General features: G+C 39.6%; 1 protein-coding gene across 2 annotated transcripts; it reads right to left on the bottom strand.

The window, feature by feature from the left end:
• Window positions 1-7791: 7791 nt before the first annotated feature.
• Window positions 7792-15922, bottom strand: LOC134860023 (charged multivesicular body protein 1b-like). 2 transcript variants are annotated; one of them, XM_063876854.1, is made up of 9 exons: window positions 15813-15922; window positions 15225-15281; window positions 14864-14961; window positions 14620-14766; window positions 12568-12636; window positions 12378-12485; window positions 11870-11913; window positions 10169-10241; window positions 7792-8614 (listed from the first exon to the last, which is right to left on the bottom strand). In XM_063876854.1, the coding sequence occupies exons 1-9, from the start codon at window positions 15859-15861 to the stop codon at window positions 8567-8569; spliced, it is 693 nt and encodes a 230-aa protein (XP_063732924.1). In that variant the 5' UTR covers window positions 15862-15922; the 3' UTR covers window positions 7792-8566. The 2 variants fall into 2 exon arrangements, with proteins under 2 accessions (XP_063732924.1, XP_063732925.1); XM_063876855.1 differs by having other exon boundaries at window positions 15744-15845.
• Window positions 15923-16504: the final 582 nt, after the last annotated feature.

Here is a 16504-nt window from a genome sequence, read left to right as displayed (position 1 = left end):
GAGAATCAAAACCTACTGTGGGCCAACCTAACACTGTGTGTTTTTTTATCCATACCAAAGGGGGCACGCCCGTTCAGCCGCTGATGTGATAATTCCTGCCTTCAGCTCCGACTCAAAACCCTGCACCATATCTCCCTCCCTCCTCTTTACGCAGAGCGAGGAACAGCGGTTTAGGCAAAGCGGGGGGAAATAGCCTGTTTCCCGACAAACGGTCATAACCAAACAGCAATTTACTTGTCATGGCGGAGCATGGCAGTGAGCTAATGCACGCTGGACGAGGAAATAGCAGGAAGGAGTTAATTGAGGAACTCGTGAGGCAGGGGATGGCCCCATGTTTCAGTGGGCGGTCAGGTGCTCTGCTATCAAACAGCCTGCCCTTTGTCTGCACACACACATAATCTGTGTGGGTTATTTGATACTATCTGTCATTTCCATGTTTGGCTATATTGGACAATTTATGCTCCTGACTAATTCCTGATATTTCAATTAGACTGATTGCTTTCATGCCAGGATAGCTGAACTCCGCACCTGCTGCTCTCCATATAGTAACACTTAAACACAAATAACATGGCGTAAAGAATCCAGGACCTGTCATTTGTAGTGTGTGTAAATACAGGCTAGGTTGAAGTAAAACATAACATTTGGAAGATTAGCCTTTAATTAGCACATGCTAACATTTTGTAACAAATGTAGCTTTCTTAACTCAACCTTTAAACAACCTTTTTAGCCCGAAAAAAGTTTGACATTCTTGCCAAAAGTTAGACGAGAAGAATGCACTACTCTCATATTTATATCTAAATATGAAGCAACAGCTAGCAACCTTAACATAGCATTAAGACTGAAGACAGGGAGCATGGCTCTGCTAGGTGTTTTGTACTTTTTTGGACAGATTTAGGCTAGCTATTTAACCAAACTGGCATCATGTATGTAATCTCATGTTAAACAATCAAGAATGTGAGTATCAGTCTTATCACACAACTCTCTGCAAGAAATGATATTCATTTTAACTGTCATAGGTTTTAAAATGAAGTTTGTAAATGTTACATTATAAGCTTGTATATATTTCCTACTGGCCTTTCTTGTCTTATCAAACGTCACATTTGTTTAACTTGTTGAACAGAACTGTTGAGTTAACCTTCTACCAGCCTGTCGATGATTAACCACGCTGTTCATCCCCTCACATCATCAATTTGCTTTATAATGTGTCGACATAATCCTCATGAAGGTGGCGGCAGGAATAACATGGAAACTGTGCTGATTCGACTTTTTAAAAATAACACAAGGAGGGAAGTTTTCTGGGTCGTTTGGCAGTGATTGACAGGCAGTAAAGGGAGAGAAATTTGACCCTCAAGTCATTTGTTTCCAATCATGTGAAATGGCATCCTGAAACAGGAGAGACGCTCGGCAGAGAGACAGGACGTGTAAATATACTCTGCCTTCATTAGATTAACATACTACATGCACACACTTATAAACGTCAGTTATCTCCTATTAATAATTGCCATACACACATGCACAGATGTTTGCACGTCCAGCTTTGTGCCCTCCAGCCTCGCTCGCATTTGGCTATACGAGGGTTTATACTCGACGCTGTTTTCTCTGCAAACTCAATAAAAAGCTAGTTATTTATCAGCTCAGATTATGGGACGTGACTGAGCTCAGCTGTAAAGTTGAAAGTGAAACCAGCTGTGGCTGAAATTGAATTACACAGAGTGAGTAATGTGAAAAGCAAGGGCAGTTTAACTGTGATTAAGCGCTCTTGTACTGCACTATCAAGCAGGCATATTGTGATCCGTCAAACTCTTCCTCCTTGACAGTGAAATTCCTCTCGTCTCTTCACTGTTTTTAAATGGGCGAATATCCTCTGTTGTGATCTTGCAGGATTAGCTCAAAATGCTATTTACTTAGCGTGTGTTTGTGTGTGTGTGTGTGTGTGTGTGTGTGTGTGTGTGTGTGTGTGTGTGTGTGTGTGTGTGTGTGTGTGTGTGTGTGTGTGTGTGTGTGTGTGTGTGTGTGTATAGCTTGCAGCATCGCCATGAGTGTGTGCAGGACATGGGGTCACCCGGGTGTTGCATGGGCATGTGCTCCCTGACAGGCCCCTGTCTTCCAGGAGCAGAGGTCAAATGAGTGGAGGACAAACTGCGTTAACATGTGTCCGGGCACCTGGTCTGCTTGTTTTCTGTGTTTGTGTGTGTGTTTTGGGGTTTCCTCTGAGCGCTCCATCTGTGGACCTCACACTCGTGCCATTCATCAGAGAAAGTGTTAATGACCCAAACAGCTCTCGCACTTTCCCTCACGCCTCACCTCTCCATTTACACCTTTACTCCCTCATTCATGTGAAGTGAACTCAGCAGTACTGCAAGTTCATTCATGACGGGCACGTCTGTGATTAGTGTAATAAACAAAGCACTGATGCACTGGAAGTTATATGTACATTTACTCAATCGATGTAGACCGTTTTTTTAAATGCTATGATACTTTCTACTTTACTGCACTACAGAGAAAGAAATATTGCTCGTTTACTACATCTATTTACCCACAAACGTGACTATGTAGTTAAATATTTTACGATCAAAACATGTTAAATATATGTTCAAATAAAATGCAGTGATTAAGATTAAACCAACCAATATCAGGTTAATCTACTTCATCTAACTACAAAATTGAAGCAAGGGCACATTTTCATGCATCAAAAATAACAACATTATATTTGAACATCAGTTTAGAAAATCAAATTGGTTTTTAAGCTTTTATTTTTTCATTCATTATCTTAAAAAGTGTGAGCATTTTCTAAATACATTCAGTTTACCTTAAAAATTAAACAATTTTTCTTTAAAAAGGACACATTATCACATTTCAAAGAACATGTTTTATTTTTGGATGGCTACATATAACCTTTTGGGGTAAACCTGGATTTATACTTGAACTTAACTTACATTTTTAGTTCATGACTTTTACCTGTGGGAGAATATTTCTACATTGTGGTATTGCTACTAAGTAAATGACTGGAACACTACAGCTTTCCTGCTACATTTACCTGTTAGTTTGAATATGAAACATTTACTGAACATATAAAATCTGATGGGTTATAATGCAGTACATAAATATACCAAACACGGATTAAAAGGTTTTTATTGTAACCCTCTCAGCCTTACATTAAAAAATGTTTTACTGACAAAACCGCCACACACGAAATTGCTGCTACTTTTAATCAGATTTATATATTAGATCCACCATATATTTGAATTCATAACAGTCACAGCCACATTTATGCTCAAGTCTTTCCACGGCCTCTTGATTTAAATACTTTTCTTAAACTTTTTCTTTTTAAGCCGATTGTTTTTTCATCAATTGGGGCTGTGTGTTTGAGGGTGACTGGAAGAGGGCTGTCAGCACTCAGCTTAGGACCAACAAACAAAACGCACACTCTGACCTTGGCTGTCCATCACACAGGACCGTCCCTCCCCACCTAAAGAGTGTGTAGGTATGCTAATTCCCTCCAGTCTAATGGACCTGAGGGGGATTCTACAGGTGCATGTGTTTCTGTGTGTAAGTGAGAGAATAAGAAAGCTAAAGAGAGGTATTGGTTTTATTAAATCAAGACCCATAAATCAACCCTTTTTGGAACAAGAGATGTGAGATATTCTTTTTCTCTTTGCCCCTATCTCTGACAGTGGGATAGATGGTTCTTACCTCTATTTGCTTCCTGTGTATGACAGGTTATCACTCCTGGGACAGAGTGGAGAATAAGGAGAGTGATGGAGGGAGAATGATGCTCCGTGGCTGATGTATCGGATTGCAGATGAGGGGCTGGGGGGGAGAGAAAGAGAGTGATTTAGCGTTGGCCTGTACTCCCCTCTCCTCTTATCCCTGGCCCGCTTCTTTCATGTCTCAACCCAAGGGTCGACCCGCCTGCTGCCCCAGATGGTGCTGTCTGTCTGGGCTGCCCTCTACAGGATGTGCCCCTCCTCACTCCCACCAGTACAGACGTATACTCGCTTAATTGATTTCAGGGGGGAAGGCCCTCTTTCTCTTCTGTTTCACACACATACACACACACACACACACACACACACACACACACACACACACACACACACACACACACACACACACACACACACACACACACATACACACACACACACACACACACACACACATACACACACACACACACACACACACACACACACACACACACACACACACACACACACACACACACACACATGACTTGCCAACAGCTAGTGCCCCCATTACACACACACATACACATGGCTGGTGCTGTGCGCTGTGTCAACGCTAATTCAATTTGAGACGCGGGAGTGTGACTAACAGCAGACCTGCAGAGTGTTTTACCATATGCACACACTCACACACACTCCTAACAGATCACTCCACACACACAAACACATCGGCTCTGTCATGTCCACTGGTATAATAATAATGAAGGTCCAGAGGTATAAATACTGTTAATAGATTTCCTCTCTTCCTGTTTCTCTCATTATCAGCCTGTCATCAAGAACTGAGTAAAGCTTTATTAATCCCTTCAACTTCAACTGCCTGATCCAGAATGAATTTACAAAACCAGCAATGTGTTACACACTGTCATGGCATATTAATGTGAAATGAGTAGGGGCAAGTATGTAGGTTACAACAAGAGAGTTAATTCAACCTCCATTGAATTAGCTGTGATCATTTCAATTATGGCCTGTAGGGAGAATGGGCTGTTGATCGGTGTGTTTCAGCAATGTTCCTTTATGTTAATGATCCTCAAGTAGTTGATGTAATTCACAAGTTTAGAGAAACTATACTAGATTTGTTTAGCTGTAAAATGAAGGCTTAAATCGCAATTTGAATTTGAGCATTTGCAGATTAATTAGTGAGGATCTTTGCATAAAAGTGTCAAAGATGGAACTTATATACATAATTGTTGTGACCTAGCACACAATCATCACATGAAAGATATATAAACAAAACTAGGTTTGTTCCTCCATGCTAGCAGCTGAGTCTGTACTTCAGAACAGTGGTGCTTTGAGCAACACTTAGCTTAGTGCATTAGCATGCAAACATTTGCTAATTTGAACAGAAAATACAGCAGGGGAATGTCAATCATTTTGCAGATAATCTCTTATAAAAGCCATTTTTCTCTCCCTCTCACCGCGAAAGATAAGAAATAAAGGGATTGACAACGTTATTACACGGGATGTCTTTAACATATCATCCAAATGTTGAGGGAAAACTGATATTAACCGAGCTAGCGTTTTTAGCTAAAGAGTCTTAGCATGGCAGTATAAGAAAAGGCCGCTTTTAAAAAAAATAACTTTCATTTGTTTGATTTGGCCTGAAGCAGCAGTTTCCTTTGTGAGTTGATGCACTGTATTGTAATCATAAAGCGTGGTACACCTTCCACAGCACATCCATGTGTGAAGACACAATGACTGGCAGACAGCCTCAATAAAGAGCAATAGACAAGGCTATATGTCCATGTTCACGGCTTGTTTGACTGTAAGAGATATCAGGCTTGGTGATTGGGTGAGGCAAGGGTCATGTGGAAGGTTGGCAGGATCAGGTGTGTGTTTTTGTGCAACAGAGGTTGTGACGGTGTGAGCAGGACATTGGTTAGATCTTAATGAAGCGTGCTCTGGAGAGCAGGGATGGATAGGGCCAGCTGTGTCGGCGCGTGTGTGTATGTGTGTGCATGAGACAGTAAAACTGATTAAAAGCGGCATTAACACATCTGACAGGAAGCAATGGTCAAGAGGTGAGTGGAAACTGGGGAAAGCCTTAGGGTGGAACGATTAGACACACACACAGCGGCAGCAGATGGAGCCTGAGGAAAGCCCTGGGCAGCAGCGATTGGTCACACATGTCCATCGATATCCTAGTAGAACCAATCAGCTCGGCTTCCTGTGTTTGACCTGACCCTTCACGCATTGTAATTGAATATTTCTACTGAGGCGAAAGAAGATAAGGAGAGGATAAGAGCCACTGTCTGAAACTTTTCCATCTCAAAGGCAACCTTAAATAGATGTTGATTGTTACTGTCTACACTCAACACTGATGATAATATATATATATATATATGTATATATATATATATATATATATTTAAATACACATATTCCAGTGAAATCTACTACTGTATGTGATATAAAAGCAATAATCTGATGTTTCTTATATTGAGAAGACATATTAGTTTATGAATATGCAGCGTCAAGAGTTTTTATCTGTTGTATTTGGGATGTCAGTAATTAAAAGGGGAGTAAAGTTAACAATGTAGCCTATTAGGGGGAACTATGTTATTTTGGTCATTAATTACATGTTAGGACACATACGTACAATAGATATGTGCACATTCAATAGCAGCGATATCCATAAAAGAGTCAACGGTTATAAAACATCAGTACGTTTCTTTCAGGGCATTTGCTAAAAAGGCCGTTGCAATTAACTGGACACAACCCGAGGTAAATATTCAAATATTCAAAAACTCAGAAGACATTTTTGTTTTAAATGACATTTAATGATTTAATGAAGGCAAATACATGTAGTAAATCTTTAAATAAGAGAAGTTGGAGATAATATTTTTCTTGAATGTTTAAATTTAGCTTGAACAGTTTTGTGATAAATCTACTAATAAAACATTCATGACTTTTCTGACTAATTTATTTATTGTTTGAGCTAGAAACACAAGTGATTAGTCAATCCTTGTGAATATATTTTTGGAAACTGTATACTTTGTGTTTGATTCTTTGCTAGAATCTTTTTTTTTTTATGGGCTTTAGGTACATTTATAATTTCCTGCTGAATCCTGCTGGACATACCGTTCCTGTGTGTGATCAGTCTTGTTGCAATTAGAGCTTCCTCTCCTAGTCAGCATATAAGGCCCCCCCCCCCTCCCTGAGCAGCAGCAGATAGGTCGGCCACAGGGACAGGACCACCGGATCCCCTCCTGTCAGCAAGTTCCACACACTAGGAACCCAGACAAGGAGGTGTTGACGGCCCTGGAAGAAAGCCACTTGTTATCAACACCTGACACATATACAAACACAGGCTTCCCTCGCACAGGAGACGTCTGAACACACACATCTGGAGGAAGCATCCCCACACACGGAGCAGAGGACAAAATAAGCCGCGTCAGGATTTAATCATACTTAAAGATTTGGCCACTGAAGGTTCAAACTGAAAACAACACTTACCAAATAGATTGCGCGGCTCTGACAGCCGAGGGGACGTGGAATTTAAATTCCAGGTGATCTAACTCCGGGCAGAAATGACTGACAGCTGCTGGATCACTGAGGAAGTATGTGCGTAATAGGCAGAATAGAGACTTGTGTCAGTCTGGGGGGCACTGATGATGATTGTGAATGTAGTTAACTGCGTGCTGATGATGATTAGGAAGGACACAAAAAGGGTCAGAGGTGGCGGAGTGTCACTCTGGAGGACTCCCATCAGAACGGGGCTGTTCATGTAGAGATGTGTGTGTCTGTGTGTGTGTGCTCGGACAGCACCTGTAATGGCTCCCAGCTGAGTCTTGCCTCCCCCCTGGGATATGCTGAACTGTGTGTGCAAGTGTGTGTGTGTGTGTGTGTGTGTGTGTGTGTGTGTGTGTGTGTGTGTGTGTGTGTAATGAGGCAGTGGCATGCGAGCGGCAGAGGGCCTGCTTCCTCTACAGGTGACACCTTTGACCTCTCATCTGTTCCCTGTTGGGGAGAGAAAGAGGAGGGGGAGGATGGAAAGAGGAGGGACAGGGATGCACAAAACACAGCTATAAAATGACAACAAACGTGAAAGGTAAAACATGTTTAAAGGTTTTTTATTGATATTCAATATTTGCATAAAACTGCACCGTGAGCCTTGAGTGCTACATGCAGAGGATCAGCTATATTGCAGCTTTTATAAAGCATGTTCCTGCCAAACATTGACAATAATCCCTATCACACAATACAGAATATAAATATTACATAAATAAATACTTTTGTTTTATTTTGACCAGAAATAGACAGAGCCACAATACCAGTGGCCCACACATCCTCAGTCATGCAGGTAGGACATAACAGTTCCAATACAAACATGCATTCTTAGCAATCAGTCAGTTCATATATAAATAGGTACACAAATAATTTAATCTTGCATTAAATACATGGTGTTCAACCACTTTAGAATGAGGTATTAGCTATTAAGTAGTACATAATTGTTTTATTTTCATAAATGTGCGCAAAGAATACCATTTAGAAATACTTCCAAGGTGTAAAAAATAGGAAGCCAGCACAGTCGTGTTATTGCTGAGCTAATAAATAATCACAATACATGTTAAATAGGAGTGTGCAAATGAGCATTATAATCGAAACGCTGCATGTGATGCAGTAAGTTGAGGGACAGCAAATGTCCTGCTTCCTCCTCTCGCTGCCTCCCTGCTGGTAAACAGCTCCTTTAATTCTCACAACAGAACAAACCTTCACCACAGAGCTCTCAGGCGCACGGCACCTCTTTCTGTTTATTCTCCGCTTCTTTACCCCCTGTCTCTTCTCCTTCCTCCCGGTTTTGTGATGTTTCGACATCATTATGACACCTGGTCTCGCAGTCGGGACAGCCTCTGGGAGAGCTCATCCTGATAACATTATAGAACAGGAACAACAGTCAGAATAAAAAGAATTGTCAGTAGGGTTGGCTCTAAAAAAAAGAAGCTTTACCTCTGTGACTCTCTTCAAATAAGTTGCTCTTAGAATTCCTTAGAGAACAAAGATTTCTACAACAAAAACTGCCATATTATTTGTCACTAAAACTGAATAAAATATTTTAAACAGCTTTAGTTCTGATTTTGTCCACGCAGTATTAATATATTTTAAGAATGTTAACCTTAATATGCCAGTAATTTAAAATTATTTTCTGTATACTAAATGCTGAGGTTGTTTTTTGTTATATGGTAATGTTTGGCAACAATATCATTTTGATGCATTTTTTTTTTAAATCAGGCAACAACATGTATTTGGCTCATAGAACAAAGATGAGAAAATTGTTAAATATGGTGGAAACTAGCAAAAACTACACATTCTAAGCCAGGTTTCTAGATTTAAAGCCTGATATAATAGAATGCAAGATTCTATGTTGCTATAAGAGTTAAGATAAGAAGGACCTGTATTGCTCCCGGTAAGAAAATGCAGGTGTTAAAGCAGCTGCAGACTAAGAGAGCGTACATACAGCTCTGGAAAAAATGAAGAGATTTCTCACCGTTTATCGGTTTGTGTTTGAGAAAAAAATGAACATTATCTTTTATTTTATTTTAGAAAATACTGACCACATGTCTCTGTGTTGGAATTTAACAGACACTGGAATGGAATGGCTGCCATACATGTAGAGATTGAGATGTAAGTGCCTTGCTTAAGTGCAGCTTGGCAGTAAAAAGGAGATGAACTGTCACCTCTCCAGGTCCAATCGGGACGTGAACCTGCAACCCCATTGGTTCTAAGACCAAGCCCCTACAGACTGTCATTTTGTCTACACAGATAATTATTATACTTCGACAATTCAATTAAAAGAAATACTATGCAATATGCATCAAAACAGCCTGTACTCTAGTTCTTAAGAGTGTCACGCAACCACTGTAGGCTTTAAAGCTGAAGGCGTGTAGCTGTCCTTCACAAAAACCAGATGTGAACAGACTGAAGTATGTTGGTTACAATGGATTCCAATTGTGGCTTGTCAAACTGGAAAATGTATCAAAACATCATAGGGAGAACTCAAACACTTCCTGCCACATATTCCACTTTGCCGCCTTATGACCACAATGTTCCACACAGTCATTGTTTGGATGAAAAAGGCTGAACACACACTGCTTCTGTGTCACAGTATCCGTGAAGACCCAAAGCTCCACCACAGGCTGTGGGTTATTTATAGTGATACAGATACTGTTTTGAAGAAGATGAGCACACAAACTGACAGTGAAAAAGGGTACTGGACTGCAGGAGTGTGTTGAAAAAACAGTCTGTGTATTCTATTGTCTATATTGACTGGGAAATCTAAACTGTACATAATTGTAGCTCACCATAAACACTGTCCTTAAAGGAAAATGTTAGAGAGACACCTTTCACAATACCAGAATAAAAAAAATGAGTACATAAACACACCAGAAATAGCTACAGCAAGAAAAGAGTGGATGTGTTACCTGCTCTGTAGATGCCACAGATGAAGCCATTGAGGAAGTGTGGCCTGCAGGAAGCTCCAGGTTAAGATCCAACCTAAAAAAACAAGTAAAAAGGGAAAATACACAGAAACACTTTCACCATGAGTTCTGTTTGGCTGCTTAGCTCTTAAAGCCATTCCAATAAATCTAAGTACAGTTTCTTATTTGTTAAAGGTCCCTTATTATACTCTTTTCAATCAAAATATTATATGTCTCAGATACAGTGAAGGAAATAAGTATCTGATCCCCTGTGGATTTGTAAGTTTGCCCACTTAAGTTAAAAGTCTATACTTTTGTTGTTGGAGGAGCACGCGACATAAGATTTTCATTGCCAACATATACGTTGTATCTGCTGTGCATATGACAAATAAAACCTTGAAACCTTGAAACCTTTTAATGGTAGGTTTATTTTAACAGTGAGAGACAGAATATCAAAAAGAAAATCCAGAAATGTAGATTAAAAAAAAGATATAAATTGATTTGCGTTTAATTGGGGGAAATAAGTATTTGATCCCCTTGCAAACAACAAGAATGTCTGGCTCCACAGACCGGTTAAATAAGTCCTCTCGCTTTAAGAAAGTATTCCTGATGTCAACTCGTTACCTGGATAAAAGACACCTGTCCACAGTCAATAAATCAGATTACAACCTCTCCACAATGGGAAGACCAGAGACATCTTGTGGTCATGGTGGAACTAATGTCTAAGGACATCAGGGACAAGATTGTAGACCAGCACAAGACTGGAATAGAAGACAAGACCACCAGCAAGCAGCTTGGTGAGAAAGAGACAACTGGTTTAAATATGAGAAGATGGAAGAAGTACAAAATGACCATCAATCGCCCTCAGTCTGGGGCTCCACGATCTAAGATCTCGCCTCTTGGGGCATCAATGATCATGGGAAAAGTGAGGGATCAGCCAAGAACTACACAGGAGGGACTTGTTCATGATCTGCTCTCTACGCTGTCCAACCAGGCTTTCTCCACTAAGTACTAAGTCATGTTTTGCAAGGGGATCAAATACTTACAGTATTTCCCCCAATTAAATGCATATTAATTTATATCTTTAATCTACATTTCTGGATTTTCTTCTTGATATTCTGTCTCTCACTGTTAAAATAAACCTACCATTAAAAGTAGAGACTGGCAAACTTACAAATCGGCAGGGGATCAAATATTTATTTGCTTCACTGTATATACACAGTACAAAACTGAATGTTTGACTCAAATGTCAAACAGATCATGCATTGCAGCATGCCATAAACCCCTGTTTCCGTTTTTTTCCAAATCAGCTGACTTTCTGTGTCTGTAGTTTTAAATGGTAATAAGAGATTCAGGTGATAAGGTTGGCGGGTGATTCCTTCGATCATTATTGGCTAATGGTTGCACAACCCAAAAAAAACATTGTGACTTCACAAACTGGCCAAAATCTGATCGGGTATTTTTTGTATACAGATGGATCAGGACAAGAAGAGAGAGAATACTTTTTTCCTATAACTCCTCTCAACACAGATGGGACACATATTTATGTATAAAAGACAAGAAAAACTGGATTTTGCATAATTTGTCAGTACAAGGTAAGTACAGTATTAAGTAAGTAGTAAGTACCTGCATGTATGTGTTCCCTCCTATCAATGCATTTACTGATGCTATTACTGTTAATTGTTTGGAGAGGACCATACTCACCCTGCTTCATCAGCCATCTCATGCAGCAGTGTATCCACTTCATTCTACAGACCAACCAAGAAAACAATCATTCAAACATTTTTAGAGGGTTTATTGTGGGAATTAATCCTGGGATTAAAGGTATGTTAGGGTTATTTAAAATGGGTTTGAATGTTATCTTATCCATATTCAGTGTATGGTAGATTTTACTAGTGGGCTTCTATTTTAAGGTGGATAATTATACAGTTTTCCTACTGATCCTTATTGTTTTACCATTGAAAACATATTTGTATTTGATTCAAGTATTTTAACAACTACTGCTACTAACACACTAACTTTGAAGTACCTCATACAACACTGTCAAGATTCTATGAACCTGAAGTTAGGACTTGTCTACGTTAACGTTTTTTTCAAAGGCTAACAATTTGCTAGCTATTATCGTTAAACAAAAACGGACATGTTATCCAACCCCATTCCAAAATATGCCAACTATCCCTTTATGTGTCCTGCTTGTAGACGGCCTTATTACCTGAGGAGTTGTCAGTGTGGTGGTGTTGCCCATCGTGTCTTCCATCTGAGCTGTCTGCACGTCCAGAGTTTCAAACTGGTTTTCAAACTTGTCCATTAAAGCAGAAATCTGTAGAGAAACATAGATTCTGAAAACAACAGTCCAAAAATGGTCAAATTTGTTTTTCAATTTGTCATGTGAAATGTTTTACCTTCTCCAAGTTCATGCTTTTAAGAGTAGCATCCATAGACTTGACCACTCCAGACATGGATTTAGATACCTGGGCAAAAACACATCACACAAAGCATTAAAGCCTCTGTAGTGTTCTTACTTTTTATTGGTCTAATTTGTCTCATTAAAACAGGATCAGTATTTGAGGTTGCACAGGGAGATGGATTTTAGTGTGGCAATACTTGGAGTGCTGTTACCCTATATTTCCACTAGGTGTCACTTTAAGCTCTTTAAAGAGATCATTTGTTATGACTTACTCTCATCCTTATGTTTCAAAGCTGATGCTGATTAATCTTGGCAAAACCAATTTACCAATAATGATATTAAGGTGGATGGGTTTATTATCAATGCTATTGTGTTCATATTTTACGAGACATACATTAATACAACATAAAGAGGTGTTTTCCAGCTATACCTTCTCACGCGCTGCCTCCAATTCTATACACGCTATTAGGTTCTATTCTGTGTAATGATGCCTGCCCTGTAGTGAACCTGAATTAAAGCCATTTAAATTGGCAGGTCAGTCTCATAAGGGCAAGAAGGTAATAGCCTCAAGTCTACAGCAGAGCTAATGACATTATGTAATTGGTGGCTTTTTGTTTGCATGTCTGCCAGATCCTTTTTCCTCCTCGTTCTTCTCCCTGTCTCTTTTGTGTAGGATAACAAAATGAGTAAATGCCTACTTTCTGACTTTTTACCCACTGATGGCTACATTATAAAGCTCTTTAAGATCTTAATTTTGATGTAGAATTCAAAATACCAACTTTGAAAACTATATATCTGGAAGGTTGAAGAAGTTTTCCGATGTTATACTTTAGTGAAAGTAGTAATGCATTTAAATACCTGACTTTAAGAGGAAATATTCTGCTCATTTTCAGGTTAATATTTGTAAGAGGTGCCTCTGATGTGACATTTTAACATGCTTTAATGTTCGAGAAGGTCTTTATTTATCTCATACTGCCTGTGCTGCAGCACCTGTTTTCGCCCTCTGTTTGAAACCAGAGCCCAGTCTGCTCTGTTGGTTAGCTGGACGGCTCTGTTGTGATTGGTCAGCCACCAAGAGTGTAACATAGTGATGTCACTATGTTTAGAAAAATCAACAACAAAGGACTTCAATCGTGCGTTTCAGGCAGGGAGGGGAGTGTGGGAGAGAAACTCCCACATGAGAGAGAGTTTAGCCTTTGCAGAAAATTGACATGCACAAAAACATATATAACACACTACAGGAAAGGGAAACCCGCAAAAAGCATAATAGGGCCAAGTGTATTAGCATCTAAATATACTTAGTGAAAAGTCATCATGTGCAAAATGACCTGTTCCACAATAATCCAAATTAGATTATTGTATTTTAAATACAGATGCTTTGATTTGTTCATCCCTTTTATGTTGCAGTTGGTATAAATGAAGCTCATTTGAATTACTTAATATATCACATGGTAGTTTATACAATCACTTTTTAGTTGATCATATGTTGTATTGATAACCTAAATCTGTAAAATAGCTAGTAACTAAAGCTATCAAATAGATGTAGTGCAGGGAAACGTATAATATTTGTCTCCCAAATGAAGTACTTTGAAAGCATAAAGTAGCATTAGCCTAAGTGAAAAGAGTCTTGTCTTACTGTATACAAGTACCTCAAATGTGTATTTAAGTACAGAACATTTCACCAGTGGATGAATATGAAAAAAGCATATTTTATAAAGCTGTATCAGGTTGGGGTTTAAGACCAACTAAGGCAAAGCTTTTTAATAATCTTCTTCTATGATAGTAAACAGTTTAAAAAAAGTTGACCAGGAAATTGATAATAAAACAAATGTAGAGTTTCACTGCAGAACAGTACAACACATTTTCTCTACATGAAATGATCAGTCAACGATCAATTAATCAGTTAATACGAGGTTATTTTAAAAAATGATTACATGACTGTAGGAAATAGGTTGGGTATGTTTTCTTGCTCATTGTCATTTACCTGCTTTACCAAATAGCAATCAAGGCAGATCACTGACAAAGCATTTACTTCTGAAATCCTGACCTGATTCATAGTGACAGCAGTCTGGACCCTGGAAGCCACAGCATCCACACGTGCACTCATCCTCAGAAAGTTAAGAGACTGGTGCTTCTGACGGATGGCATTCTCTGCATGGATCTTAGCTGCCTCCAAGTTACCCTTCTGGATAGCCTGAGAGGCAAGCGAAAGAGGAATACATACACAACACAAAATATAACTGCACTGTAGCCAATGGTCTTTCATAAGTACACAGAAATAAGGAGCCAACCTGCTTCACTTTAGCCTTCTCTGCCTTTTCCTCTTTGTCACATTTCTTGGAGTTGCGTTGTAGCTCCTTTGTGGCAAACTTGAGGTTAAACAGATGCTCTGCATGGTTAGTCAAGGAATGGTTTATTTAATGGTTATACAATGAATGAGAAATGCATTTTAGGTTGACTGAATATAAACTGTAGCACAAGGGGACATGTAAGCTGCTAGCAAACCCGACATAGTTTTCGTTCGTAGTTCAATGACTGGGCAGAAGTTACTAGCTGTTAGCTAGCAAACCCAGTTTACAGTTGGCTAGCTAACACTCTCACTAGGTAACTGTTTCTACCCATATGCATGTCAGACTAACAAGGAAAGGATACTCTCCATTTTCGACATGATGAAGGTCTTTCTCAGTGACAAATTTCGGGTCTGCTTATCTACAGATACAAAGTAGCATCCAGTCAGTGACTTATTTCTCAGAGATGTTTTTTTTTTTTTTTTCAAACTGGTGTATCTTCGCCACTCTAGTGAGGTGAGAGGATTCCCCTAAGCGTACTTCCGCTTTTGCTTAAGAGCACATAGACAGAGCGGCAGTAACCTTATCACATTGTTCTTGATGCCAAAGCGTGTGTATCGTATTTTATAGTAGAAAACATCATTTTACTTGAGTCGAGCTTTGCCATATGCAGGTAACAAACTTTGTATACCGTCTTGAAACTGTTTAAAGTAGGTTTATGTCACGCATGCGCGCCTAACTGATGTTTAAGCAGGACTGACTACTCGATTTTTCCTTCATATTTAAACGGTTTTGCATTATAATAGCACGTCAGTTGCCTATAAAAAATTACATACATTTAACACATGTGTATGATGATATGTGTGCGAGATATCGTCCTTACTGGATAGAATCACCGGAAATGTGTCTGGATGTAGTGGCTAGACAACGGTATGGAGTGATCTTGATCAACCTTTTATCTTTGAATAAAACTTCTGTCTACCCCTCGCCGTCGTCACCATGGATGGTCGTCACACGGTCACGATTTTGCATGGCGTGCCCGCGCCTTCTACGTCACGACCGTTTGAGAGGTGGACGGGCGCGCGTGTCCAAAGCAGACAAGTTCCATCCAAGCTAAAAATAGTTTGTACCCGGTTTGTACCCGGTATCGGTAGGTAGTGGTACACGTCTAGTGACGTCATTTGTTCTTTTTTTGTGAGGGAGTACATTGACCTTTTCTACCGCTGCTTGCTTTTTAATTACATGTCTTTCTCTCAGTTTATGATGCGTTTACGAGAATGTGACATCTGGAACCTTTTTTTTTGGGTTGTGCATCGACAATAATCATTTGGAGTGGCCTGATGGAAAACAAATTAAAGAGGGCTTTTTAAGCTAGTTGTTGGTGAAAGAGACAGCAATAAAATGCATCATGCGGAAAATAGGGATCATCGGTTGTCCACAGAGAAAGGTTCCGGTGTGCCAGCTGAAGGGGGCTGGGGGATTAACGGATGGGCCAGGGGGAGGGAGCAGCATGGATGACTCATACTGTATGTGCTGATGATAGTCGGACACAGCACTGGATACGATGTGTGCGTTAGGGAGAGTGAACAAGTGAATGAAAAGTGTTTTAGAAATGTTTCACAAAAGCAGCCTATATAGCTTTGA

The sequence above is a fragment of the Eleginops maclovinus genome, chromosome 23, assembly GCF_036324505.1.
Source record: "Eleginops maclovinus isolate JMC-PN-2008 ecotype Puerto Natales chromosome 23, JC_Emac_rtc_rv5, whole genome shotgun sequence".
NCBI lineage: Eukaryota > Metazoa > Chordata > Actinopteri > Perciformes > Eleginopidae > Eleginops > Eleginops maclovinus.
This window is presented reverse-complemented; position numbering and strand designations above follow the sequence as displayed.